Source organism: Schistocerca americana, chromosome 7 (assembly GCF_021461395.2).
Source record: "Schistocerca americana isolate TAMUIC-IGC-003095 chromosome 7, iqSchAmer2.1, whole genome shotgun sequence".
Classification (NCBI taxonomy): Eukaryota; Metazoa; Arthropoda; class Insecta; order Orthoptera; family Acrididae; genus Schistocerca; species Schistocerca americana.
In genome coordinates, this window is record NC_060125.1 from 55,277,968 (window position 1) to 55,304,686 (window position 26,719).

The window sequence follows — 26,719 nt, forward strand, 5'->3', positions numbered from 1 at the left end:
GTAGATGAAGGTTTCCCGGGTCTCCAGCCGGGTGGTAGCGTTGATATCTTGCGACGTTTCGGGAAGTGTCATACTAAATGGTGCAAATGGCTCTGAGCACTTTGGGACTTAAATTATTAGGTCATCAGTCCCCTAGAAGTTAGAACTACTTAAACCCAACTAACCTAAGGATATCACACACATCCATGCCCGAGGCAGGATTCGAACCTGCGACGGTAGCGATCGCGCGGTTCCAGACTGAAGAGCCTAGAACCGCCGGCCACACCGGCCGGCGAAGTGTCATACTACCCATCTTCGCCAGAAGATGGGTAGTCGCGAGATATCAACGCTACCACCCGGCTGGAGACCCGAGAAACCTTCATCAATAGATTACGCCAGGAAAGCCTACAGCCACACATAAGAAAATTGTAATTTAAATAATTGAGCACACCTTGGTGATAGTGTCCCATATTCAATAGCGCATTTAAATATAAGTACAAACAGTAAAATTAATCAGTCATTCGCACACGTAGTGAAATCAAGAACTCCTCATCATGCAGCTACAGTGTATGTCTCTAAATAATTGGCAATCAGTTGCATAAAATGTTGTGGTTCGCAGGAGAGCCAACACCGTGATACTAGAGGAGGCCGAAATGCACGCGTTTTAGCTCACGCAGGCTGGCGTGAGGTCTGGAACAGGACAAGGAAATTAGAATTTAGAAAAAACGGACGTAGCTGGTGGAATACTTAACTTTAATCCATTAATGATGAACGTCGCTCTTGACGGTACATGATTCACAATATCAATAGTAACTGATAATGGCGCCTTGCTAGGTCGTAGCAAATGACGCAGCTGAAGGCTATGCTAAACTATCGCCTCGGCAAATGATAACGTAAGTAGGCAATGAACCATCGCTAGTAATGTCGGCTGTCCAACTGGGGCGAGTGCTAGGGAGTCTCTAGACTAGATCTGCCGTGTGGCGGCGCTCGGTCTGCAATCACTGATAGTGGCGACACGCGGGTCCGACGTATACTAACGAACCGCGGCCGATTTAAAGGCTACCACCTAGCAAGTGTGGTGTCTGGCGGTGACACCACATAAAACAAATTTAATTTTCAGGCATTTCGCGCCCTTCTTCAGAAGGTTATAGGTATCACATTATTTCCGATTGTCAACAATAAGATGCATGCAGTACACTGCTACCGAGCGAGGTGGCGCAGTGCTTAGCACACTCGACTTCCATTCGGAAGAACGACGGTTCAAACTGGCGTCAGATCATCCTTATTTTATTTTCTGTGATATCCCTAAATAGCTTCATGCAAATCCGGGATCGTTCCTTTGAAAGGGCACGGCTGATTTCCTTCTGCGTCCTTCCCTAATCCGAACTCGTGCTCCGTTTCCAACGACCTCGTCGTCGACGGGACGTTAAACTCTAATCTCCTCCTCCTCTGGCATATTGCTGTGGTCGTGTGGTTCATAGTGCCTGTACAAAAATGGTATAAAGAAGCCAGACAACAAGCGCAGACATCATGCCAGTTCCAGCACGATATCTGTCTTGTTGTCTAGCTTCTTTATACCATTTATGTAGAGGCATTGTGAACCACATGTCATAGCAATACGCTGCATGCGTCTTATTGTTAACACTCGCAAATAATGCGATCGTTATAACCGTCCGAAGAAGGGCACTAAGTGCCTGAAGCCGGTCACGAATTTAAATGTGTTTTATGCTACTGGTTGATGATTATTTAGAGGTAAACAACTACAGTTGCTGAATTTAGATAAAATACGCAACTACAATGTTACCTCTATTAGGTTGCTGCGGTTGGGAGCAATCTGAAACAGATTACAGTCGTCACAAAGTGTTCCGAATTGAGCCAATATGCAACGATATCTACTTTGAGGCTGCCAGTCAACTTGCCACGCCATTACCTTAGCTAGTCTTTTGGGGTTCACAACATACCAGTTAATAATAGGGTCCAGTACATATGTGGCCAAAGGTGCCTCTGCACAACGTGTACGCAGTTCCTGGTCTAGTGGCCAGCGTTGCTGCCTCAGGATCACGGGGTCCTGGGTTCGATTCCCGGCCGGGTTGGGGATTTTCTCTGCCCTGGGACTGGGTGTTTGTGTTGCCCTTATTATTTCATCATCATCATTCGTGACAGTGGCTAGATTGGACTGTGTAAAATAATTTGACTCTGTAAAAAATTCGGACTTTGTACGGGCGCTGATGACAGCGCAGTTGAGCGCCCGACAAACCAAACATCATCATCCCCACAGTGTCAGTATTCCCTCTTGAGGAACAATGTTTGACGACCACTTATGTAAAATATTCTCCAGAACTCCCATTTCCCGTATCACTTAAAACCAGTGCTGGCCTTGTTGCCCACGGACTGTGGCGAGAGTCCTGTCTCTGATTCGTAGAAACGGCCACCACGGTGTTGGTGTTTCTGTCAGCCATCCTACTCACAGATGAGACTACGTATGTAAGGGGCGGTGTTATCAACCTTCACAGTACCCACCTGTGGAGTATGGGAAACAGAGAATCGTCAGACCGGTTCAGCCTCAATGTGTGAACGGGGACCACTGGCGAGCGCCTCGTGGGACCAGACATCCTTCCACAAAGCCTCACAGGCGAGGCAGCCCTTCACTTCCTGCTGGTGATGCTGCCTCCGCTGCTGGAAGTCGTGCGTTTGGTGGTACGAAGGGTAACGTGGCTACTGTATGGTGGTCCTCACTGCCCTGTGTGCAGCTAAAACACTAGTACAGATACAACATTACCCCTTGCCTAATGTGTTCTCACGTCTGCTCTCCATCACTGAAAGTTGCACTCTCAAAGATCGATCTGCACATTCAAGTGGGTGTACCACGCCTGGAACGCATTTCCGGCCATATGTCTATATGACATGTTTTGCTGCTTATCGTCTCAGAGATCGTTTCCTGTAGTTTGTTGTCAGTTAGCAAAATCACCTTGCTGCAAGGTGGATCACAGTTAATAGGGAAAACTGACATGCGGAAATACGATAATTGAGGAAAAAGCACTGCGATAAACATGGATTCGCCGACGAGCTGTTTGCGGGGGTTTGTAATTACGAGCGTGTATCTTGTTGTTCGTGGAGCCTCACACAGCCCGTCCTATACAGAATCCTCAATATTCAAGAGGAGTTACGCTTTCCAATTGAAGCGCAATTGCATGTACACAACAGGAATGAATGGCGAAATACAGGGTAAAGAAAAATTAGCACACTCGGACTTCGCTGCGCGATTCCTCACACACTAGCAATACGTAAATGTCCCCCCACAAAATTTCGTTCCTCGCATATTTCCGGCAGTAAGTGGATGTTAAAGATTGGCAATCTTGCACCACTGTAATCACATGTACGGTAACTACCTCTGAGCATATAGGAGTAGTGCTGTGCCGTTGGTGCAGTTGATAGTGTTTTGAGTTAGCATGCAGGTGGTCGAGGGTTCGATTCTGAGTCGAGGCGAGAGTGTTTATATTTGCTGAATGTTGTCTGCGTGGTACGGCATCTGCTGTCTTAAACGTCGAACAACGATTACAGTGGTTCTTCCATAAAACATTTGCCCTTACATACTACGAACACGGAAATGGAAGTACAATCGTTTTCACTGACCAGCTTTTAAACGGACCGTTGCACGTAGCGGACGCAAATTGTTTCACACCACTGCATCTACTAGATTCCAGTGGACCCATAGATTAGTATCAACTATTATTCTTGCTGCGTTCGGATGCACCTTACGTCACCAGAAAGGCCAACGACGTAATTTTGCAAATAATTACCAAATACCTAAATGTCGGAAACATGAGGCGTAAGAAACGGTTGTACGAAGGTTGTCCAGAAAATAAGTACCGATCGGTCGCAAAATGGAAACCACAGTGAAAACCAGAAACGTTTTATTTGCAACAGTTAGGTACACCTTCCACCTACTTCTCTACATAGCCGCCGCTCCAAGTTCGAGTTTTGTCGTAGTGTTGTATCATCTTTCCAATATCCTCATCATAGAAAGCAGCCGCCTGTGCTTTCGGCCAGTTGTCTGCACTGGTCTGCAGCTAGTTGTCTGTGGAAAAAATTTTGTCCTCATAGACAGCGGTTCTTGCGAGCAGAGATAAGACTCATGGGAAGCCAATTACGGACTGTATTGTGGGTGATCAAACACTTCTCATCAGAAACGCTGAAGGAGCGTCTTCATTGCCCCTGCAGTGTGCGGCCGAGAATTGGCATGAAGAAGGATCTGCTCGACATTTGTGTTGTGTGGGATGCGACACCTCTAACCAGGCCTTCATACTTTGTGGGAGACGCTATTCCCTTCCCATCTTTACGAACTCATTGTTCACTCAAAACTGAAAAGACCGACGCGACACAATAGGCGGGCATACTAGAGACACTGCCCAACACATCTGTGCAAAGCTTTAGCGGGTCTTCCCAGTGGTTTCCACTTCACGATCCATCGGAACTTAGTTTCTGGACAACCGTCGTACTACAGTATAATATAGCAGAATCGAACCTTCAACCTCCTGCGTTCTGACCCAAAACACTATCCACTTTACCAACTGCACAGCACCTCCGTTACATGCTGAGAGAGGTATTACCGTACATATGATTACAGTCTTGCCAATAGCCTATTTTTAACGTCCATCTACTGCTGGCAGTAAGCACAGGATGAAATTTTGTGACAGAAATTTTTGTATTGCTAGTGTGTGAGGAACTGCGCTGCGAAATCGGAGTGCGTGAATTTTTCTTCATCCTGTATAGTGGACCCTTTATATAAAAAAATATAAGTAAATAAAAAGAATACTGACAAAACTCTACACGAACTATCAGTTTAATATGTCACAGCTGCAAAATACTAACGCTAATTCTTTACAGACGAATGGAAAAACTGGTAGAAGCTGACCACGGGGAAGATCAGTTTGGATTCCGTAGAAATGTTGGAACACGTGAAGCAATACTGACCCTACGACTTATCTTAGAAGAAAGATTAAGGAAATGGAAACCTACGTTTCTAGCATTTGTAGACTTAGCGAAAGCTTTTGACAATGTTGACTGGGATACTCTCTTTCAAATTCTGAAGGTGGCAGGGGTAAAATACAGGGAGCGAAGGGCTATTTACAATTTGTACAGCAACCAGATGGCAGTAATAAGAATCGACGGACATGAAAGGGAAGCAGTGGTTGGGAAGGGAGTGAGACAGGGTTGTAGCCTCTCCCCGATGCTATTCAATCTGTATAATGAGCAGGCAGTAAAGGAAACAAAAGAAAGGTTTGGAGTGGGTATTAAAATCCGTGGGGAAGAAATAAAAACTTTGAGGTTCGCCGAGACATTGTAATTCTGTCAGAGACAGCAAAGGGCTTGGAAGGGCTGTTATATGATACCCTTGTATGCAAATTCTGCACTCGGCTCTGCATGCGGCCGCTTTCGTCGCTTGGGTCTCAGATCGGCAGTAGATCCACTACCCGTTTATGAGGATTAGTGAGAACCTGGCGCTTCATCTTGGGACAGAACAAAAATCCCTTCTCCCTGGCGACCACGGTAGGACCCTCAAACCAGGTCGGGAGTTTGGTGATCTAAGACACCAGATGGACAGAATTTGGTACGATACCTCTCAGGAGCACACCCAACAACTCTGTTAATTAATTCGAAATCGAATAACTGCTTTCATAACGGCCAGAGGAGCTCAATTTGTGAAGTTCTTTCTCTCGAATAAATCAGCTAATTTTTCTGAAATTGTAACCACTTGTTTGTCTGTACTTGTGCATCACATCCAATGACTCCCGCCCAATTCAGACAGTTCCTTCGTGGAGCGGTGTGTTACGGAACGTCAGTCACAGTGGCGTTTTAATCCAGCTACGTGCCGCCGCCACGCTGCGTCGGCGTACCTGGAGGTGTCCTGCAGGATGGAGGCGAGGCTGAGCGCGTTCATCCACTGCACCATCAGCTCCCGCGAGTCGGCCGCGAAGTAGTACGTCCGCATGTTGGCGTGCTCCGCCTTGAACGAGAACTTCCGGTACACCTTGTCGTCCGCCGAGCACGGCGACACCTTGTACGACGGCAGCAGGATCGAACCCAGCAGCTTGTCCTCCTGGGGGCCTGCAACATGCCACACCCCACTTCTGTCACAATGCTGTACACACTGCGGAGGCCGGAACACAGCCCACACCCACACACCCACCCACCCCCTCCCCCCCCCCCCCCCCACACACACACAAAGCACTGCTCACTTTATAAGTTTCATTTCCAGCAGGATAATAAAAGCTTGTTCCCAAGAAATAAGTGGGATTCATAGCCACATATGTAATAGCTCTCTGAAGCAGATAGACTGAAGTATGCCATTGTTAAACCACTGTATAAAAAAGGGGATATGCCTGATGTCAACAACTACCGCCCAATCTCTCTTCTGACTGCCTTATCCAAAATTCTTGAAAAAGTAATGTATTGTAGAGTAGCTTCACACCTTTGTAAAAATAAAGTTTTAACAAAATGTCAGTTTGGTTTCCCGAAGGGTTTTTCAACGGAAAATGCTATATATACTTTCACTAATGAAATATTAAATGCTCTGAGTAACGGAAGTCACCCGTTGGGATTTTTTGTGCTGGGGAACAATCAAGAATGGGGTGCCGCAAGGTTCGGTCTTGAGTCCTATGCTGTTCTTAATATAAATTAATGACTTGCCATTCTATACCAACGAAGATGCAAAGCTGGTACTTTTTGCCGATGATACAAGTATAGCTATCACACCCAACAAACAAGCATTAACTGGTGAAATTGTAAACAATGGTTCTCTGCAAATGGGCTCTCATTAAACTTTGACAAAACACAGTATATACAGTTCCACACAGTAAATGGAATAACACCATTAATAAATATAGACTTCGATCAGAAATCGGTACCTAAGGTAGAATATTCAAAATTTCTAGGTATATGCATTGATATGGGGTTGAACTGGGAAAAACACACTGAGGATCTGCTGAAACGTTTGAGATCAGCTACTTACGCTATTAGGGTCATTGCAAATTCTGGCGATATACATCTGAGTAAATTAGCTTACGACGCCTATTTTCATTCTCTGCTTTCGTATGGCACCATATTCTGGGGTAACTCATCATTGAGTAAAAGAGTGTTCATTGCACAAAAGCGTGTAATCAGAATAATTGCTGGAGCTCATCCAATATCATCCTGCAGATACTTATTTAAAGAGCTAGAGATCTTCACTGTAGCCTGACAATATATATATTCACCTATGAAATTTGTTATTAATAATCCGAACGAATTCAAAAGTAATAGCAGTGTACATGGCTACAACACTAGGAGAAAGGATGATCTTCACTACTCAAGGTTAAATCTAACTTTGGCTCAGAAGGGGGTAAATTATGCTGCCACAAAAGTCTTTGGTCACTTACCTAATAGCATCAAAAGTCTGACAGATAGCCATATAGCATTTAAAAGGAAATTAAAAGAATTTCTTAGTGGCAACTCCTTCTACTCATTAGATGAATTTTTGGATGTAGTAAGTGGGTAATTTCCCCAACACCCACAAAAAAGTTAAAAATATTAAGTGTCATGTAATATTTTGTGTAATTTATTATCTTGTATTGACACCTTTTATTAACCTGACACGTCCCACATCATTACGATGTGTCGTATTCATGATCTATGGAACAAGTACTAATCTAATCTAATCTTCACCTTACCACACCACGATCCACCCACGGCAGCTGAGTGGAAAGGTTGCATAAAATCGGCTTATGTGACAGTGATAAATGCGTCCGCTGTGGTCTGGTCGACACCTTACGCCATCGCTTCACTTGTGGCGGCCCTCTCATTAACTAGAAATGGGTGCAGCAGAGGCTGGGCCTGATTACCCGCAGCACCCCAGCCAGCCACTGCACCGACATACTGCTCTGGCTGGACACGAAGCATTTTCCCGCTACCAAGAACAACACCGTGATGTGGCTGTTAGGACAGTGTGTGACATATACCACCATCCACAATAGTGAAGATAATCTCATTAGATTCGAAGCTTATATGAGAACGGCACGTTGGAAGATGAAACGTTACCGAAATTTCAGGACGATGTTTGGTAGCACGTTGGACATAATTTTTGAAAATCAAGGCGTAGTGTAATTCTCGACGTCGGTAAGGACACAAATCAAATGCACGACGATTTAGCGGACAAAATATACAACGAGTAAGGGGGTTACACCTGTTCCCCAGACTGCTCCCGACTTCTCAACGGTGTTATTAACTTCATTTGAAGTTTTCCTTAATTTATGTTGCCTGTGCATGTCTTTGTTATTCGTTTGTATGCTCCAAATGACTTTCTGTGAAGAGTTTGGACGGTTGTGAATCAATTGAACTTCAATTCTAGTTAAGACAGCCAATTATAATTCTCATTAATGTGTTTGCGTTTTGGTTCTATGTCTCTGTCTGGACTGAAGATGGAAGTGTCAGATTAAAATTTTTGTTATGTTTCGTAAGCTTAAAAATGGCACTAAGTATATTGAAATGTGTTCTTCAGTCTATTGTAGGATACAATTTGTTTTGACACAGTTCCAGTACTCCATTATTTTGTTTTTGTGCTTATGTGGTTCTATGATTGTTTAATAAAGAAAAAAAAAGGAAAAAAAGTGGTCACCACGACAGAATGTCAATACCACGGGCCCGGGTTCGATTCCCGGTTGGGTCGGAGATTTTTCTCTGCTCAGGGACTGGTTGTTGTGTTGTCCTAATCATCATCATTTCATCGCTATCGACGCGCAAGTCGCCGAAGTGGCGTCAACTCGAAAAACTTGCACCCCACAGGAGGCCCTAGTCACACGACATTTATTTATTCACCACAACACGCATCGCAACTGCTCTCTCTTTCTGCACAACTGAAGTGGATGGCCCCGCCCTGGTCATCCCTTTTCCATAGCAACAGTGCTTTAGTTGGGTGCAGACCGATGGGAAAGGCGTTCACAGAAAGATTTATTCCGGGCCATGTCTGTACAGTGTGTAAGTGCAGATATTTCTATTTGTGTCTGAGGATGCTGTACTGAACAACATTACATCAGCATCTGCTTAATTTGCAGACCTATAATTGCAGTGCTTAGGAGTAGTATATTTTTGTATTGATCAGTTCAAAAATGGTTCAAATGGCTCTGAGCACTATGGGGCTTAACTTCTATGATCATCAGTCCCCTATAACTTAGAACTACTTAAACCTAACTAACCTAAGGACATCACACAACACCCAGCCATCACGAGGCAGAGAAAATCCCTGACCCCGCCGGGAATCGAACCCGGGAACCCGGGCGTGGGAAGCGAGAACGCTACCGCACGACCACGAGATGCGGGCTATTGATTAGTATCTCCAAGTATACATAGCAGAAACGAGCAATTAAAGCTTATTCTCCCCTCGGCCGTAGGTCAGGTGTTGAGATGTAGACGCGTGGACGTAAAACGGGTAGTCTACAATGACAGGGGTAGTCCACTTGGTAGTGCAGTTACGACCGTGCAGAAAATATCTGATAGTAAAATATGTGACGCGCTTTCGGAAAGACTTTTAGACGCAGAGAAAAAGCAACCAACACACTGATTTATGCATGCACCACAAACACTGAAGCGCCAAAAAAACCGTTATAGGTATGTGTATTCCAATACAGAGATACGTAAACAGGTGAAAACGTCACTGCGGTCGGCAACGCCCATATGAGACAACAAGTGTCTGGCGCAGTTGCTCGATCGGTTACTGCTGCTGCAATGGCAGGTTATCAAGGATGAAGTGAGTTTGAGCGTGGTGTTGTAATCGGTGCACGAGCGATGGGACACAGCATCTCAGAGGTAGCGATCAAGTGGAGATTTTCCCGTACGACCGTTTCACGAGTGTACCATAAATATGAGGAACCCGGTAAAACATTGAATCTCCGACATAGCTACGGTCGTAAAGAGATCTTACAAGACCGGGACCAACGACGACTGAAGAGAATCGCTCAACGTCACACTAGTGTACCCCTTCCGCAAATTGCTGCAGATTTCAGTGCTGGGCCATCAAAAAGTGTCATCGTGCGAACCATTCAGCGAAACATCATCGTCATGGGCTTTCAAGTCTGAATGATGACTGCACGACACAAAGCTTTACGCCTCGCCCTGGGCCGTCAACACCGACATTGGACTGTTAATGACTGAAAACATGTTGTCAGGTCGGACGAGACTCGTTTCAAGCTGTATCGAGCGTATGGAGACACTGATGTATACATGCGTGTACGGGTATGGAGACACCTCATGAATCCATGGACCCTGCATGTCGGCAGGGGATTGTTCAAGCTGGTGGAGGCTCTCTAATGGTGTGAAGCGTGTGTCGTTGGAGTGCTATGGGACCACTGATACGTCTAGAAACGGCTCTGACAGGTGACACATATGTAGGGATCCTGTCTGGTCACCTGCATCCATTCATGTCCATTATGGATTCCATTCCAGCAGGACAATGCGACACCCGACACGCCCAGAATTGCTACAGAGTGCCTCTTCTGAGTTTTAACACTTCCACTGGCCGCCAAACTCCTCAATCATGAACATTATTGAGCACATATCTGAGACACCTGGCAACGTGCTATTCAGAAGATATTTCCACCCTCTCTTACTCTTACGGATTTATGGACAGCGCTGCAGGATTCATTCCCTCCAGCACTATTTAAGATAGTCGAATCAATGTCACATCGTGTTGCGGCACTTCTGCGTGCTCGCGGGGGCCTAAGTGATAAGAGGCAGGTGTATCAGTTTCTTGGCTCTTCGGCGTATAAAAACGTCTGCACTTATATGATTACACCCTGTATCAGTTTCATTATAACGAACACTCGAGAAATTCGTTGAGTGCAGGCAAACATCTCTCCTCCCACGACCACAGTCAACAGCTACATTAGAGCGACACAAGTCACACAAGTGTTAATTTTCGGTGGAGGGCGTAAACGGAATTAGTACCTTCATTTGCGAAGTGGTCCATGTGTTGCTTAAAGAATAATTAACTTTACTATTCTTTTACCAGCATGAGTTATATCTATTGGGGCGGCCGTTGTGGCTCTAGGCGCTTCAGTCTGTAACCGCGCGACCGCTACGGTCGCAGGTTCGAATCCTACCTCGGGCATGGATGTGTGTGATGGCCTTAGGTTAGTTAGGTTTCAGTAGTTCTAAGTTCTAGGGGACTGATGACCTCAGATGTTAAGTCCCATAGTGCTGAGAGCCATTTGAACCAAGATCTATTGGCCGAAGAAAATACCAACCACAGAAGAGAAAGAGAAACTACAAGTAAAAAATACAGTGTTGAGAACGTAAACACCGCACTTGTTAACGAAAATCAATGTTCAGTAGGTGTGACTAACGATAATATAAGTGACGCAATTATGGTGACTTCTGTAACTTCACATATTTCTTAATTATATTAACAGAATCTTCCGTCGGTTCTTGGTAGAACAACATTATAATAATAAATGAAAAGCACCAGTTTGCTTTTGTTCTACAATATTATTTTTATTGCTAACCGGTTTTCGGCTTACAAGGCCATCTTCAGGCATTTACTGAGTATTATCACCAAAGAAGTTAAATGTTAGCAGACAACATTGGAAGAGAAGTAACACATCTAGAGCGAAATAGAAACATACAGTGAGTAACATCTTTGCAATGAAATAGTAAAAACTGAACAGTACATAAATAACAATGGAGTTGACAGGAAAACCTTTAGCACAAAATAAGAATAGCATGCCTACATAACAGTTTCTATTGATAAACAAAACTATTGAAATAAGATAAAATTAGTACTAGGCAAGGCTGCATCAAGAGGTATGAAACATGGAGAGTGATCCGCATGGATCGTGCAGCCACGTCTCGATCCCTGAGTCAACAAATGGGGACGTTTGCAAGACAACAACCATCTGCACGAACAGTTCGACGACGTTTGCAGCAGCATGGACTATGAGCTCGGAGGCCGTGGCTGCAGTTACCCTTGACGCTGCATCACAGACAGGAGCGCCTGCGATGGTGTACTCAACGACGAACCTGGATGCACGAATGGCAAAACGTCATTTTTTCGGATGATTCCAGGTTCTGTTTACAGCATCATGATGGTCGCATCCGTGTTTGGCGACATCGCTGTGAACGCACATTGGAAGCGTGTAATCGTATCGCCATACTTGCGTATCACCCGGCGTGATGGTATGGGGTGCCATTGGTTACACGTCTCGGTCACCTCTTGTTCGGATTGACGGCACTTTGAACAGTGGACGTTACATTTCAGATGTGTTACGACCCGTGCCTCTACCCTTCATTCGATCCCAGCGAAACCCCACATTTCAGCAGGATAATGCACGATGACATGTTGCAGGTCTTGTACGGGCCTTTCTGGATACAGAAAATGTTCGACTGCTGCCCTGGCCAGCACATTCTCCAGATCTCCCACGAATTGAAAACGTCTGGTCAATGGTGGCCGAGCAACTGGCTCGTCACAATACGCCAGTTACTACTCTTGATGAACTGTGGCATCGTGTTGAAGCTGCATGGGCAGCTGTACCGTACACGCCATCCAAGCTCTGTCTGACTCAATGCTCAGGCGTATCAAGGCCGTTATTACGGCCAGAGGTGGTAGTTCTGCTTACTGATTTCTCAGGATCTATGTGCCCAAATTGTGTGAAAACGTAATCACATGTCAGTTCTAGTATAATATATTTGTCCCATGAATACCCGTTTATCATCTGCATTTCTTCTTGGTGTAGCAATTTTAATGGTCAGTAGTGTATAAACAAATAAAATAAGTTTAATATCATCGTTGTCAGATTTATTTTCGGGGTTCCATTCGTTCTCAGACTCACCAAATAAGTTACATAATAAATAGCAACATTCGTTTCTAGCCCCCTCTTTGATGAAGTTCTGCGGAAGACCATGCGTATCGCCTATATTTAGCTGAGTTTGTTGTCCATGTTTATATGTAAAATGAAATTAGTAGCTCTGAGGACAAATTTGTGATCAACTTGGTGATGGATGGAGCACTCAGCCTTCGGTGCCCCACTGCAGCCGGCCCCTATGGCGACCCCTCCTCTCCCCCATCCTCTAGCCATTCTGTATCTATTTCAATCATTTATATCATTAATTCTGGGCGTTGGTCGTGACCTATTCGTATTTTTTTGCGCAGCGGTGAATCCCTTTTTATCCTCCCACTTCTGCAGGTGGAAACATTGTCAAATTTCATTCAACTCTAGAGAATTGAAATGAGTGTACAGATAATTTCACATGACCACTTTTAGTTCATTTTTGTTTTTGTCCGTACGAAAAGTATCTTGTTCTTATGCAAATCATAACATCATTGACTTTCCGCAGATACAAAACAGGAAGTAATGGTAGGTAATATGAAAACATCTCTTCCGCGTACTTCGGCTACAGACGTAATAAGAAATGTCGCGAAAGTCGCCAGCAAGTAGTGTGCAACCCTAATTACGCTGAACCTCGTGCGATAAGAATTTCCTCGCGTGACCAGCAGCGTTCCGACACTCGCCTCTGGACAAGGGCGAAAAGCTCACGTGTTTCCAAACTATGGTGTCATTACTGCAATTCTGTTCACGCGAGCAGACGTCGACTCTAATTCATCAAAATGTTAGCACTACGCACAATCAAGATCACCAGAGATTGCACGCAAACAAGTTTCGTGAGACGGAATGCTTCATTTCATTACCGACTAGTTGCAGGCCGTCGGATACAAAATGTGTGCTTACAGTCATTTTTTTGAGGAGAAGGAATCTCATCAGCTATCTGGCTGGTTTGACGTGACCGCCATTATTTACCCTCCTGTGTCAACATCTTTATCAAAGAGTAGCACTTGTACGCTACATCCTCAATTGGTTTTTGGGTATATATCCCAATATCTGTCTACCTGTACAGTTTCTAGCCTCCACAGTTCCCTCTGGTAGCATGGAACTTTTTCCCTAATGTTTTAGCCCATGGCCTATCGTCCTGTCCCTCTTTCTTGCCAATGTTCTCTAGATATTTCGTCTATTCTGCGGAAAACCACTTCATTTCTTACCTTATCAGGCCACCTAATTGATGTCAGCGTTCTATAGTACCAAATGTGAAACTCTTCGATTATCTTCTGTTCCGGTTCCCCCACAGTCCATGATTCACTCCATTGAATAGTGTGCTCCGGACGTACATTTCCAGAAATTTGTTCCTCAAATTAAGGTTAAGGCTGCCCAGGAATGCCCTCTTAGGCTGTCTGGTTTATATGTACTCTTTCCTTCGTCCGTCATACGTTATTTTCTAAATCACTTTTGATCTTAAGTTTATCATCATTCTCGTTTTTGCTACTCGTCATTAGTCCATATTTTGTGCTGAATTCATTTCGTTCAGTACACCTTGTAATTTGTAGTCGCTTTAACTGAGGATAGCAATGTCGTCAGTGAATCTTATCGTTGACACTCTTCCATCGTAAATTTTAATTCATACATGATCCTATCTTTTATTTCTGCCATTGCTTTTTCGATGTACAGATTGAACAGTGTGGAAGAATGGCTGCATTCTCGTCTACATCCTTTTTAATCTGAGCTCATCGTTCTTAGTCTTCCAATCATTTCGTTCCTTCTCGCATCTTAATTAATAGGTTACTACAATTCGTAGTATTGTTATCTTGCGTCTTGCCATTCCGGTTGCTATGGACGTTTACTTATCGATTGTCTTTTTTATTCATAGTCCATTGTTGATACCTGTTTTTACATGTTGTCACTTTGTCATTTTTAGATACTGAGTGGACCTGTGGGGGCTAGAAAACGGTAGTGAAATTGGAAAAATTGTAACATTTCCCACATATTCTTCTGTTTGATTTAAGTGGAGGGGTGACTGCAGTGTAGGCAACCAGATATGTTAGCGCCGTGTATGGGAATAATGTCAATGGGCAGACCTCGGCAAGAAAATGGTTTTCTCGTTTTATGGATGGTCGTTTTGCCATTAGTGAGTCCGCGTTCAGAAAGACATACGGGGTTTGATGAAAATCTTTTAAACGCAATAATCCACAATGATCAACGTCAGTGTACTGGGGAGCTGGCAAGTGTGATGAACTGTGATCATTCCACAATCGTGCGACATTTGCATGCAATGGGAAAGGCTCAAAAATCGGGTGTAGGGGAATCGCATGTTCTAAGCCAAAATCAGTGAAACCAATTGATGGCCATATATACATCTCTACTTGCTAGTCAATAATCGGCTCGTGAACAACGCAGACGATTCCTATCCTGTGTCGTTACTTGTGACGAGAATAATATCTGCATCATTATACCATTGCACGATACACGTCTGAGGACTTATGGCGTTATGAACATTGAGAGTGCCTGAAAAAGTGACTTTTATTAAAACTGAGCTGTTTTACACATTAGCGTTCGATGCTTTACAGATTCAAGGCGACGGGGTTACTGGTGTAGTTATAAACACCGCATGTGTAGCGTAATACCAGAACAAAAAACATTGTCACTACCTAGAACAAATTTTAAACCGAGGTTAATAGTCGACGCTGGTGTTTCTACGCAGCACTGTGCTATGGACGTTTGAGGCCAGTCGCCAGCGAGCGTAAAAAGTACGGCCGGTTGTGCAATTTCGCCGGGCTGCCGGTGTGGAAGATTCTGCACGTATTTGCAAAAGGTCGTTCGCTTTTTCCAGTCCAGCACGGTTAGCTGACATTCTGCTGGCCAGGCACCGAGGACGCATGCGCGACGTCCCGGAAAGACGCGTGCGCAGCAGCTACCTCAACATCCCTGCTGCCGGGGCATTGCTGGCCTGGCGGGTACAGCACGTATACAGGTTGCAGACATCCTGTTACGAGGTATGACCTCTCTACAGTTAAAAAAGTAAAATAAGTACAAATGGTTCAAATGGTTCAAATGGCTCTGAGCACTATGGGACTTAACTTCTGTGGTCATCAGTCCCCTAGAACTTAGAACTACTTAAACCTAACTAACCTAAGGACATCACACACGTCCATGGCCGAGGCAGGATTCGAACCTGCGACCGCAGCAGTCGCACGGTTCCGGACTGCGCGCCTAGAACCGCGAGACCACCGCGGCCGGCGCTCGTGCACTTGAATTGTAGTCAACCAATATAGTTAATTCCACCGCATGGCGGCTAAACTAAATTTGAGCAATACAAACACTCGGCGTTGCTCACAGGAAAACCTCCCCAACAGCGAACTACCCAAACGGACCACAACATGAATGGACGTGGCTTGGGTAGTTGAAACCACTACTCAACTTTGACGTCCTGGGTCAGTGAACCACGAAGCTCGTAGCGATCGGGCAGCTCCACACGCTCTCCGACACTGCGCAGGGACCGCCAGCGGCCCCAGCCGACTGCACCGCGCGGAGATAACTTCCCTGGTCCGCATCAACCGACCACTGCCTGCTGGTCCGTCCGCGACTGATGCCCCGTCGGTACTGCACTGTTGGTGCGTCTCCCACTCACTTCCAGACACACGACGGCGGAAATACTGGCTCGGACCCAACATGCAGAGGAAACACGCCCACTGACAAAACGACATCCCTTCACCAGGAAAGGAACGACCGAAGTTCCACAAGATGGTAACTGAAGGGGCCCAGAAGCGCTCGGAGAACCAGTTACACGTCGCCCAATGAGACGACCAACCTCTCAGGGGCAGTACGCCGACAACATTTAAAATAACTTGTCAAGGGAAATAACGCCAAATACACACACAACTTCACAACACTCAACAATAACTAAGCATGCACGAAGACAAGTCGGGAGTCGATGCACACACACACACAGCCGGCTCATGAACGATCGGCGAGCCAAAAAGCGTCGTTCGGTAGGACGACCGACCGACGATCCACCAAGGCCGTGGCCCGGCCCAAGTGATGCGCGGCGGCGATGGTCGGGCGAGCCATGTCGACGCAGACCTCACTGCTGCTCCAACCCCACTGCGCTAGTGCCCCATTGCAACTCCCCGACTGGCAGGTCCGGACTGCGCTCCAGACACGTTCCACTGACTGGCCGCCCGAACTCCCGACCCGAACTTGCTTACGACAGACAACGACCGGGAAGTAATAGCAGTCGAGCAAAGATACTACGAGAGGGGATGTATCGATACGCGCTGCTAGCGCCGCTCACGGTCAGGCAAAGCAGCAACTCAGTGACAGTAGCAAATTAAATTAACTTAGTGAGGTGGAAGTACGTTAAAAACAGGGTGTAAAATACATGATGGCGCGAACACGAGCCACGCACGGCTCAGTAACAGCCCCATAGAAAACATCTTAGAAGGAAAAATCCTGGTAAAAAATATATAAATAAATAAAGAAGCAGGTCGGTAACATCGACGGTAGAAAGTGTTGTCAGGGAAATGAACTTCAGGAACTGCAACAACGTGATAAAAACAGCGACGGGCAGAAAAGGTCGGTTATATCAACAAGACGGTTCCCTTCAGTGTCTGACGATGATTGTGATAATATAAAAGCTTTCGTCTTCCAACTGCATACATGCGTTCAAATCTCTGTTATTGAATACCACAACTGCTTAAAGAATCGAACTCCCATATTTTCAGAAAATCTGGTTTTTCATGCATCTGAATGATTATGACCTCGTATCTCCTGAACTTTGCGTGTACAAGGACATTATTTTGCACGTGCATTCAGTGGTATCTGTTGACGCCATCTGCAAAATGTGCTACGAATACAGTCAGTAGTAAAGAAGCTATAAATTAACATGTCATGCCCGAAGCAATTACGTTGTCTCAAGACATGTACAAAAGTTTCTAATTTAAATACCTGAGTCATTGTACGAGGGGGAGTTGGAAAATGTTTCCCCTGTCGACTGTGGGCAGAGTTGTGTGACATGGGCGAAAGACGACACGGCAGGTGAACGCGCGCCTGTAAGACACCGATACACCACTGGGTGGGGGTCGACCACGATCAAATAGATGGCGCTGTCGCAGTGCCTGCGCAAAGCGGAGGCCAGCCGCTCAGTCTTTTCCCGGAGCTACGGAGAGAAGGTGGAGTCGTGGTCAAAGGCGGAAGTGAGAGCTGGAGTATCAGGCGCAGAAATTCATAACCGCCTTGCTGAGGTGTATGGGTCAGGTGTGATGTCGAGGCAAATGGTGCGGAGATGGTGCCAGCAGTTCAGTGATGGACGTCAGCAAGTGCAGGACATACCAAGACCTGGACGGACGCGCACGGCCACTACATATGCAAATTTCAGGAAGGTGGATGACACGATTAAAGCGAACCGGCGTATCACCATCGATGGAGTAGCGGCAGACCTGGGAATCGGACATGAGCGGGCTCACAAGATCATCCACGACATTCTTCGATACAGGAAGGTGTCAGCACGACGGGTGTCCCACCAATTGACCCCTAAATACAGGGCTATTACAAATGATTGAAGCGATTTCATAAATTCACTGTAGCTCCATTCATTGACATATGGTCACGACACACTAGAGATTCGTAGAAAAACTCATAAAGTTTTGTTCGGCTGAAGCCGCACTTCAGGTTTCTGCCGCCAGAGCGCTCGAGAGCGCAGTGAGACAAAATGGCGACAGGAGCCGAGAAAGCGTACGTCGTGCTTGAAATGCACTCACATCAGTCAGTCATAACAGTGCAACGACACTTCAGGACGAAGTTCAACAAAGATCCACCAACTGCTAACTCCATTCGGCGATGGTATGCGCAGTTTAAAGCTTCTTGATGCCTCTGTAAGGGGAAATCAACGGGTCGGCCTGCAGTGAGCGAAGAAACGATTGAACGCGTGCGGGCAAGTTTCACGCGTAGCCCGCGGAAGTCGACGAATAAAGCAAGCAGGGAGCTAAACGTACCACAGCCGACGGTTTGGAAAATCTTACGGAAAAGGCTAAAGCAGAAGCCTTACCGTTTACAATTGCTACAAGCCCTGACACCCGATGACAAAGTCAAACGCTTTGAATTTTCGGTGCGGTTGCAACAGCTCATGGAAGAGGATGCGTTCAGTGCGAAACTTGTTTTCAGTGATGAAGCAACATTTTTTCTTAATGGTGAAGTGAACAGACACAATGTGCGAATGTGGGCGGTAGAGAATCCTCACGCATTCGTGCAGCAAATTCGCAATTCACCAAAAGTTCGTGTTTTGTGCAATCTCACGGTTTAAAGTTTACGGCCCCTTTTTCTTCTGCGAAAAAAACGTTACAGGACACGTGTATCTGGACATGCTGGAAAATTGGCTCATGCCACAACTGGAGACCGACAGCGCCGACTTCATCTTTCAACAGGATGGTGCTCCACCGCACTTCCATCATGATGTTCGGCATTTCTTAAACAGAAGATTGGAAAACCGATGGATCGGTTGTGATGGAGATCATGATCAGCAATTCATGTCATGGCCTCCACGCTCTCCCGACTTAACCCCATGCGATTTATTTCTGTGGGGTTATGTGAAAGATTCAGTGTTTAAACCTCCTCTACCAAGATACGTGCCAGAACTGCGAGCTCGCATCAACGATGCTTTCGAGCTCATCATTGATGGGGACATGCTGCGCCGAGTGTGGGAGGAACTTGATTATCGGCTCGATGTCCGCCGAATCACTAAAGGGGCACATATCCAACATTTGTGAATGCCTAAAAAAACTTTTTGAGTTTTTGTATGTGTGTGCAAAGCATTGTGAAAATATCTCAAATAATAAAGTTATTGTACAGCTGTGAAATCGCTTCAATCATTTGTAATAACCCTGTACATGGAACAACGCATGGCGTTCAGACTGGAACAGTTCGTGCGTTACCATGTATCTGGCAATGACCTTGTGTTTCGGATTGTGACGGGGGATAAAACGTGGGTCCACCATTACACGCTCGATTCGAAGGTCGCATCCATGGAGTGCAAACATGCGTCTTCACCTGGGACGCCAAAGGAGTTTTGCTGCTGGATTTTCTGGAGGATGCAACCATCAATGCTGCGCGGTACTGAGCCACTCTGTCGAAATTGAAAGAGGTGATTCGGAAAACGTGGCCTAGCCTTTTCAGATCTGGCGTTCTGCTGTTGGATGACAATGTGAGACCACACACGGTGAGGACAACGCAAAATCCTTACAGTCCGGATCTCGCACCAAGTGACTTCCATCTGTTTCCTGCTTTGAAGAAGACTCTCGGCGGAAGGCGCTTTGGCAGCAGTGCTGACGTCAAACAAGCCGTTCAACGCTTCTTCCGTATGCAGCGCCCTGATTTTTTCCTGGAAGGCTTTTGGAAGCTTATAAAGGGGTATGACAAATGTCTCAATGTACTTGGAAATTATGTAGAAAAATAAAGACATGTCTTATCTTTAATGTCTCATTCTCTTTTTTTTCCTTTCACACACAACTCTGTTCACAGCCGACAGGGGAGTCTTATTTTCCAACTCCCCCACGTATTAGTGCCTTAATGTACGATTGAACCTGTTATTGAGTAAATCACGACAGTAGTTTGCGTTTTTAAATTCGGTCAACGATTATATGAAAATATTAAAAAAAATTTCGCGCCCTAGTAGGTGTTACACAGCCAACCTGCAAGTGGCATTGGGTGACTGCAGCCATTTAGTAATGAAGATTGACAGGAAAAAAAAATCGCAACACCAAGATGAAGTTGTGCGATATAAACGAAAGCTGGTGGGTGTTTTTCTACTTCTGAAAGATGACGTCTGTCCAAATTTCGAGACAGTCGAATACGAGTGGCGCTAGTAGTGCCACTAAGATGATGCAAACCAGGCTTGCTGTAAATACATCCTGAGCGTTAGTTAAGTTTGAACGGGGTCGGGTAATAGGGGTACAAGAAGCTGAATGTCTTTCGGCGTTGTACCAGAAAGACTTGCAGAAACATAGCCACTGTAGTGGCACAAGTGGTCACGAGAGTGTACGGTCGCAAGAAGGCCGGGCTCTGGACGGTCACGCGCCACTACGGAAGGATCGACAATCGAGTTCGACCTATTGCTCTGACTCATGGTACTGCACCTGCAACAGCAGTCTGAGCAGCGGTTGGCACCACAGCGACACAACGAACTGTTACAAACCAGTTACTCCGAGGGCACCTGCGAGCTAGATGCCCTGTAGCGTGCGTTCCACTGACCCCAAATCACCGCCGTTTGCAACTTCAGCGGTGTGAGGTGAGAGGTCATTGGACAGCAAAGTTATGGTCTGTTGCGTTTTCTAGTGAAAGCTGGTTCCGTCTCGGTGCCCTTGATGGCCGTATGTTGGTTGGAAGGAGACCAATTGAGGGCTTGCAACCAACCCATCTGCAGCTAGACACACTGGACTGGACCTACACCTGGAGTTGAGGTCTGGGGTGCGAGAAAGCAATAAGTCTCTCTTGGTTATCCCACGCTACCGAACTGAGAATTTGTACATCAGTCTTGTGATTCGACCAGTTCATGAGTTGAATACCAGGGGGCGCTTTCTAACAAGATAACGCCTGGCGGGTGCTTTCCAACAGGATAATGCTCTCCACATACCACTGTTCTAAACCAATATGCTGAACAGTGTGTCGGCACGTTGCCTTGCCCTGCTCAATCACTAAATCTGTCTCCAATGGAGCACATACGGGACATCATTGGACAACGGCTCTCGAGTGATCCACAACGAGCATTAACCATACCTATATTGACTTATCAAGAGCGACAGGCATGAAATTCCATCCTATAAATTGACATCCTGCACCTGTACGACACTATGCATGCTTGTATTCAACATTCTAGGGGTTACACCAATTATTAGTGTACAAACATGTCACGCCTGCAATGACTTATATCGATCTTACATTAACCTGTGATGCTAGAATGTTTAACGCCCAAGTATTGTAAGTAGGGTGTTTAGGTTTTTATGTTGGTAGCCACGTAGCGCTCTATATGAAAATCACTGACTGTGCTGTGTGAAGTCTGTGGCTGGTTTGCATTGATGGAATATTTGCTATTGTAGTGTTGGGCAGTTGAATGTGAACAGCACATAGCGTTGCGCAGTTGGAGGTGAGCCGCCAGCAGTGGTGGATGTGTGGATAGGGACGGCAGAATTTTGAGAGCGAACGATCTGGAGACGTGTTTCCATCATAGAGAGGAAATTTCTAATACTGTATACCACTTCATGATATACAGTATTACAAATATACATATATATATGATGACTTTTGAATATTATTAAGGTAAATACATTGTTTGTTCTCTATCAAACTCTTTCATTTGCTAACTATGCCTATCAGTAGTTTGTGCCTTCAGTAGTTAGAATCTTTTATTTAGATGGCAGTACTGGCGCTGGCTTTATTGCAGTAGTTCGAGTAACTGAGATTTTTGTGAGGTAAGTGATTCATGAAAGGTATAGGTTATTGATTGGCGACTCCATGTTGTCTTGTGCACTACGACCAGATAACAGGTATACTTGAAAAAAAGAGACAGCATTGGTCGTATATTTTTTTACTATTGCAAAATCGATTTTCTGTCACTGAGTGACCATCTTCAGTGCTATATTGTATAACTTAAATTGGGATGCACTGTTGTCACTAAGCTTACGGCAATCACATAGAGTCTGTCTCTTTTTTTCAAGTATAGGTTATTGTTAGTCAGGACCATTCTTTTGTAGGGATTATTGAAAGTCAGATTGCGTTGCGCTAAAAATATTGTGTGTCAGTTTAGTGTTGATCAGAATAATTAAAGAGAGAAATGTCTGAGTATGTTCAGTTCTGCTCAGCTGTTTGAAAATCAAATAACGTAGAGGTTTATCAGCACAGTAATTCATAAATTTTTCTAAGGGGACGTTTCATAGTATGTTACTTAGGCAAACGTATCACCAGAATATCATTACGTTGATTACTTTTTGGTGTTGACATTTTTTCCCGTCCGTGTAGATGCCTCAACGGCACCACGTTCTCTCCAGTGGGGGATGAGCTGAATCTGTTGGGGTTTTCCTGTTAAGCTGCACCAGTTGAACTGTCGTTTCGCGGCCTGCGCAAATACGCGCGACGCCGCCGTCTGTGCGTTCCAGGAGAGAGCGGCGCGCAGAGGAGACCGCGAAACTGAATCAGCAGAGGAGCCGCTGCACCACGGCGACGCGCGACCGCCGCCGCTCTGAATTATTCATATTCGCGCTGCAACGCTCCGGGTCTCCGGGCGCTTTGTACGTCTCTCTGCTGCCGGAGTACCGCGTCGTAGCGCAGCGCAGTGCTCCGTGCTCCTGTACCGCGGTAGCGCCGGGAACGGCGAGGCGGCCCAACTGCGGGCGACCCGGCTGCCGGAGCTCCGTTAACGCAGTTGAACCTCGTCGCGCTCTCTTCTGCCTGTGCCGCGGGCCTGAGTTTATAATTACTGACTGACATGGCGACAAACGAAGCAGTGTAGCCATACAACCAACACCGGCAGATACATGAAGCGTAATGGTGGCGTTGTGAGAGATTGGCCAAAAGTGGCGACCGTGAACGGACGTCATGTGATAGGATGCGCGGACACGATGCGCGATCGGTTCTTACTTTAAAAATGACCCTTGCACAAAGTACACACAAAAAAGTTACGTGTTTCACTGGATAGGGCATCTCTCCAAGTTTTTAATTGAGATCACAGATACTTAATATGAATAACGTTCGTGATAAGACTAAGGTCAATATGATTTTTCATTATGTGCATCAAAAAACTAACTGCAGTGCAAGACATAATTGTGACTGTAATACACTACTGGCCATTAAAATTGCTACACCACGAAGATGACGTGCTACCGACGTGAAATTTGACCGACAGAAAGAAGATGCTGTGGTATGCAAATGATTAGCTTTTCAGAGCATTCACACAAGGTTGGCGCCGGTGGCGACACATAGAACGTGCTGACATGAGGAAAGTTTCCAACCGATTTCTCATACACAAGCAGCAGTTGACCGGCGTTGCCTGGTAAAACGTTGTTGTGATTCCTCGTGTAAGGAGGAGAAATGCGTACCATCACGTTTCCGACTTTGATAAAGATCGGATTGTAGCCTATGGCGATTGCGGTTTATCGTATCGCGGCATTGGTCGAGATCCAATGACTGTTAACAGAATATGGAATCGGTGGGTGCAGGATGGTAATACGGAACGCCGTGCTGGATCCTAACGGCCTCGTATCACTAGCGGTCGAGATGGCAGGCATCTTATCCGCGTGGCTGTAACAGATAGTGCAGCCACGTCTCGATCCCTGAGTCAACAGATGGGGACGTTTGCAAGACAACAACCATCTCCACGAACAGTTCGACGACGTTTGCAGCAGTATGGACTATCTGCTCGGAGACCGTGGCCGCAGTTACCCTTGACGTTGCATCACAGACAGGAGCGCCTGCGATGGTGTACTCAACGACGAACCTGGATGCACGAATGGCAAAACGTCATTTTTCCGAATGAATCCAGGTTTTGTTTACAGCATCATGATGGTCGCATCGGTGTTTGGCGACATCGCGGTGAACGCACATTGGAAGCGTGTATTCGTCATCGCCATACTGGCGTATCACCCGGCATGATGATATGGGGTGCCATTGGTTACACGTCTCGGTCACCTCTTGTTCGCATTGACGGCACTTTGAACACTGGACGTTACATTTCAGATGTGTTACGACCCGTGGCCGTACCCTTCATTCGATCCCTGCGAAACCCTACATTTCAACAGGATAATGCACGACCGCATGTTGCAGGTCCTGTACGGGCCTTTCTGGATACAGAAAATGTTCGACTGCTGCCCTGGCCAGCACATTCTCCAGATCTCTCACGAATTGAAAACGTCAGGTCAATGGTGGCCGAGCAACCGGCTCGTCACAATACGCCAGTCACTACTGTTGATGAACTGTGGTATCGTGTTGAAGCTGCATGGGCAGCTGTACCTGTACACGCCATCCTAGCTCTGTTTGACTCAATGCCCAGGCTATCAAGGCCGTTATTACGGCCAGAGGTGGTTGCTCTGGGTACTGATTTCTCAGGTTCTATGCACCCAAATTGCATGAAAATGTAATCACATGTCAGTTCTAGTATAATACATTTGTCTAATGAATACCCGTTTATCATCTGCATTTCTTCTTGGTGTAGCAATTTTAATGCTCAGTATTGTAAATATGAAATGCAGATAGGACATGTAGCCAGATTAATGGATGATAGGTGGGCCTGGAAACTTGGTGCATCGTAAGAAATACGAAAATGGCATGACGATAGCCTAATGGATGCGAGTAGATATTCTCATAAAACATGCAACAGCAACACAGTTCCGTACAGAAAAAAGACAGTAATGTGCAAAAAAGTCTGAAGGAAGCCTTTATCCGGCGAGGACGTCAATTATCCGATGATGATGATACGTTTAGTGTGTATTATTTTTCTGGAAATACTGTAGATGTCTCACTCTTAGCAGAAACTAATTTTTGTCTATTTTTTCAAGGTTGAACAATATTTATAGTTTTCATCTACATCTACATGGATACGATACTCTACAAATCACATTTAGTGTAGTGTTGGCAGAAAAGCCAACACTGTTTTTCTAGAGGAGGGCGAAATGCACGCGTTTAATTACACGCTGACTGGCGTGAGGTCTGGAACAGGACAATGTCTTCAGAATTGCAATAAAGTACGAAAATGTTGTAATACTTAACTTTGATCCATAATCGGTGTACATCGCTCTTTATTGAACATGCTTCATAAAATAATATCAAATGAATACGGCGCCTTGCTAGGTCGTAGCAATTTACGTAGCTGAAGGCTATGCTAACTATCGTCTCGGCAAATGAGAGCGTATTTGTCAGTGAACCATGGCTATCAACGTCGGCTGTACAACTGGGGCGAGTGCCAGGACGTCTCTCTAGACCTGCCGTGTGGTGGCGCTTGGTCTGCTATCACTGACAGTGGTGACACGCGGGTCCGGCGTATACCAATGGACCGCGGCCGATTTAAAGGCTACCACCTAGCAAGTGTGGTGTCCGGCGGTGACACCACATTTAGATGCCTAGCAGAGGGTTCATCGAACCATCTTCACTATAATTCTCCGTTATTCCAATACCGTACAGGGCGCGGAAAAAACGAACACATATATCTCTCCGTGTGAGCTCTGATTTCCCTTATTTTATTATGATGGTAGTTTCTCCCTACGTAGGTCAGCGTGAACAAAACATTTTCGCATCCGGAGGAGAAAATTGGTGATTGAAATTTCGTCACAAGAATCTGCAGCAACGTAAAGCGCCTTTGTTTTTTATCGATGTCTTGCTTGTATGAGAAAATATTTATCTCCGTTCCCTGTGAATGGTTTATAACAGGTTAATGTCAGCTGCTCCCGTAGAATAATTAACGTAGATGTTGGCGGTACATTATGTGAAAGAGCGTGCAGTTTATGTACAGACCCTAGATATACCATTAGCCTTACTCTCTACTTAAAATCACAAGAAGGAAATTATATTCTTAATACTCAACGTATGTAAGCGACGAACCACCTGGAAAGCTTTGCACATACGAGAGTCTGTCAGTAAATGAGGCCCCACAATTTTTACCTCAGAACACACTTACTATTACGAGTTAGAATTTGGTGGCAATATCAGTCTTTTACATCTATTATTTTTCTACATTCCACCACGTTCTATGGCCTTACACCTGAGTTGTGTAAGAGCATGTGGTCCATGTTGGTAAAATCTCTTGAGCTGTGCTCGTAGCCATGTTTTCACTGCAAGAACACTCTCGTCGTCTTACAAAGCGTGTCTCGCTTGGAATATCCTCAAGAGCACAGATTGAAGTCCGGCGGTGC

General features: G+C 45.6%; 1 protein-coding gene across 1 annotated transcript in view; it reads right to left on the bottom strand.

Annotated features, from left to right (window-relative positions):
* The window catches only part of LOC124622695, a gene marked incomplete at its 5' end in the record, with an annotated part of 712,404 nt that overhangs the window by 629,188 nt on the left and 56,497 nt on the right, over positions 1–26,719 (bottom strand). Inside the window, one exon of the mRNA XM_047148485.1 lies at positions 5,877–6,087. Coding sequence (XP_047004441.1) covers positions 5,877–6,087 — 211 coding nt within the window. The remainder of the gene's footprint in view (positions 1–5,876; positions 6,088–26,719) is intronic.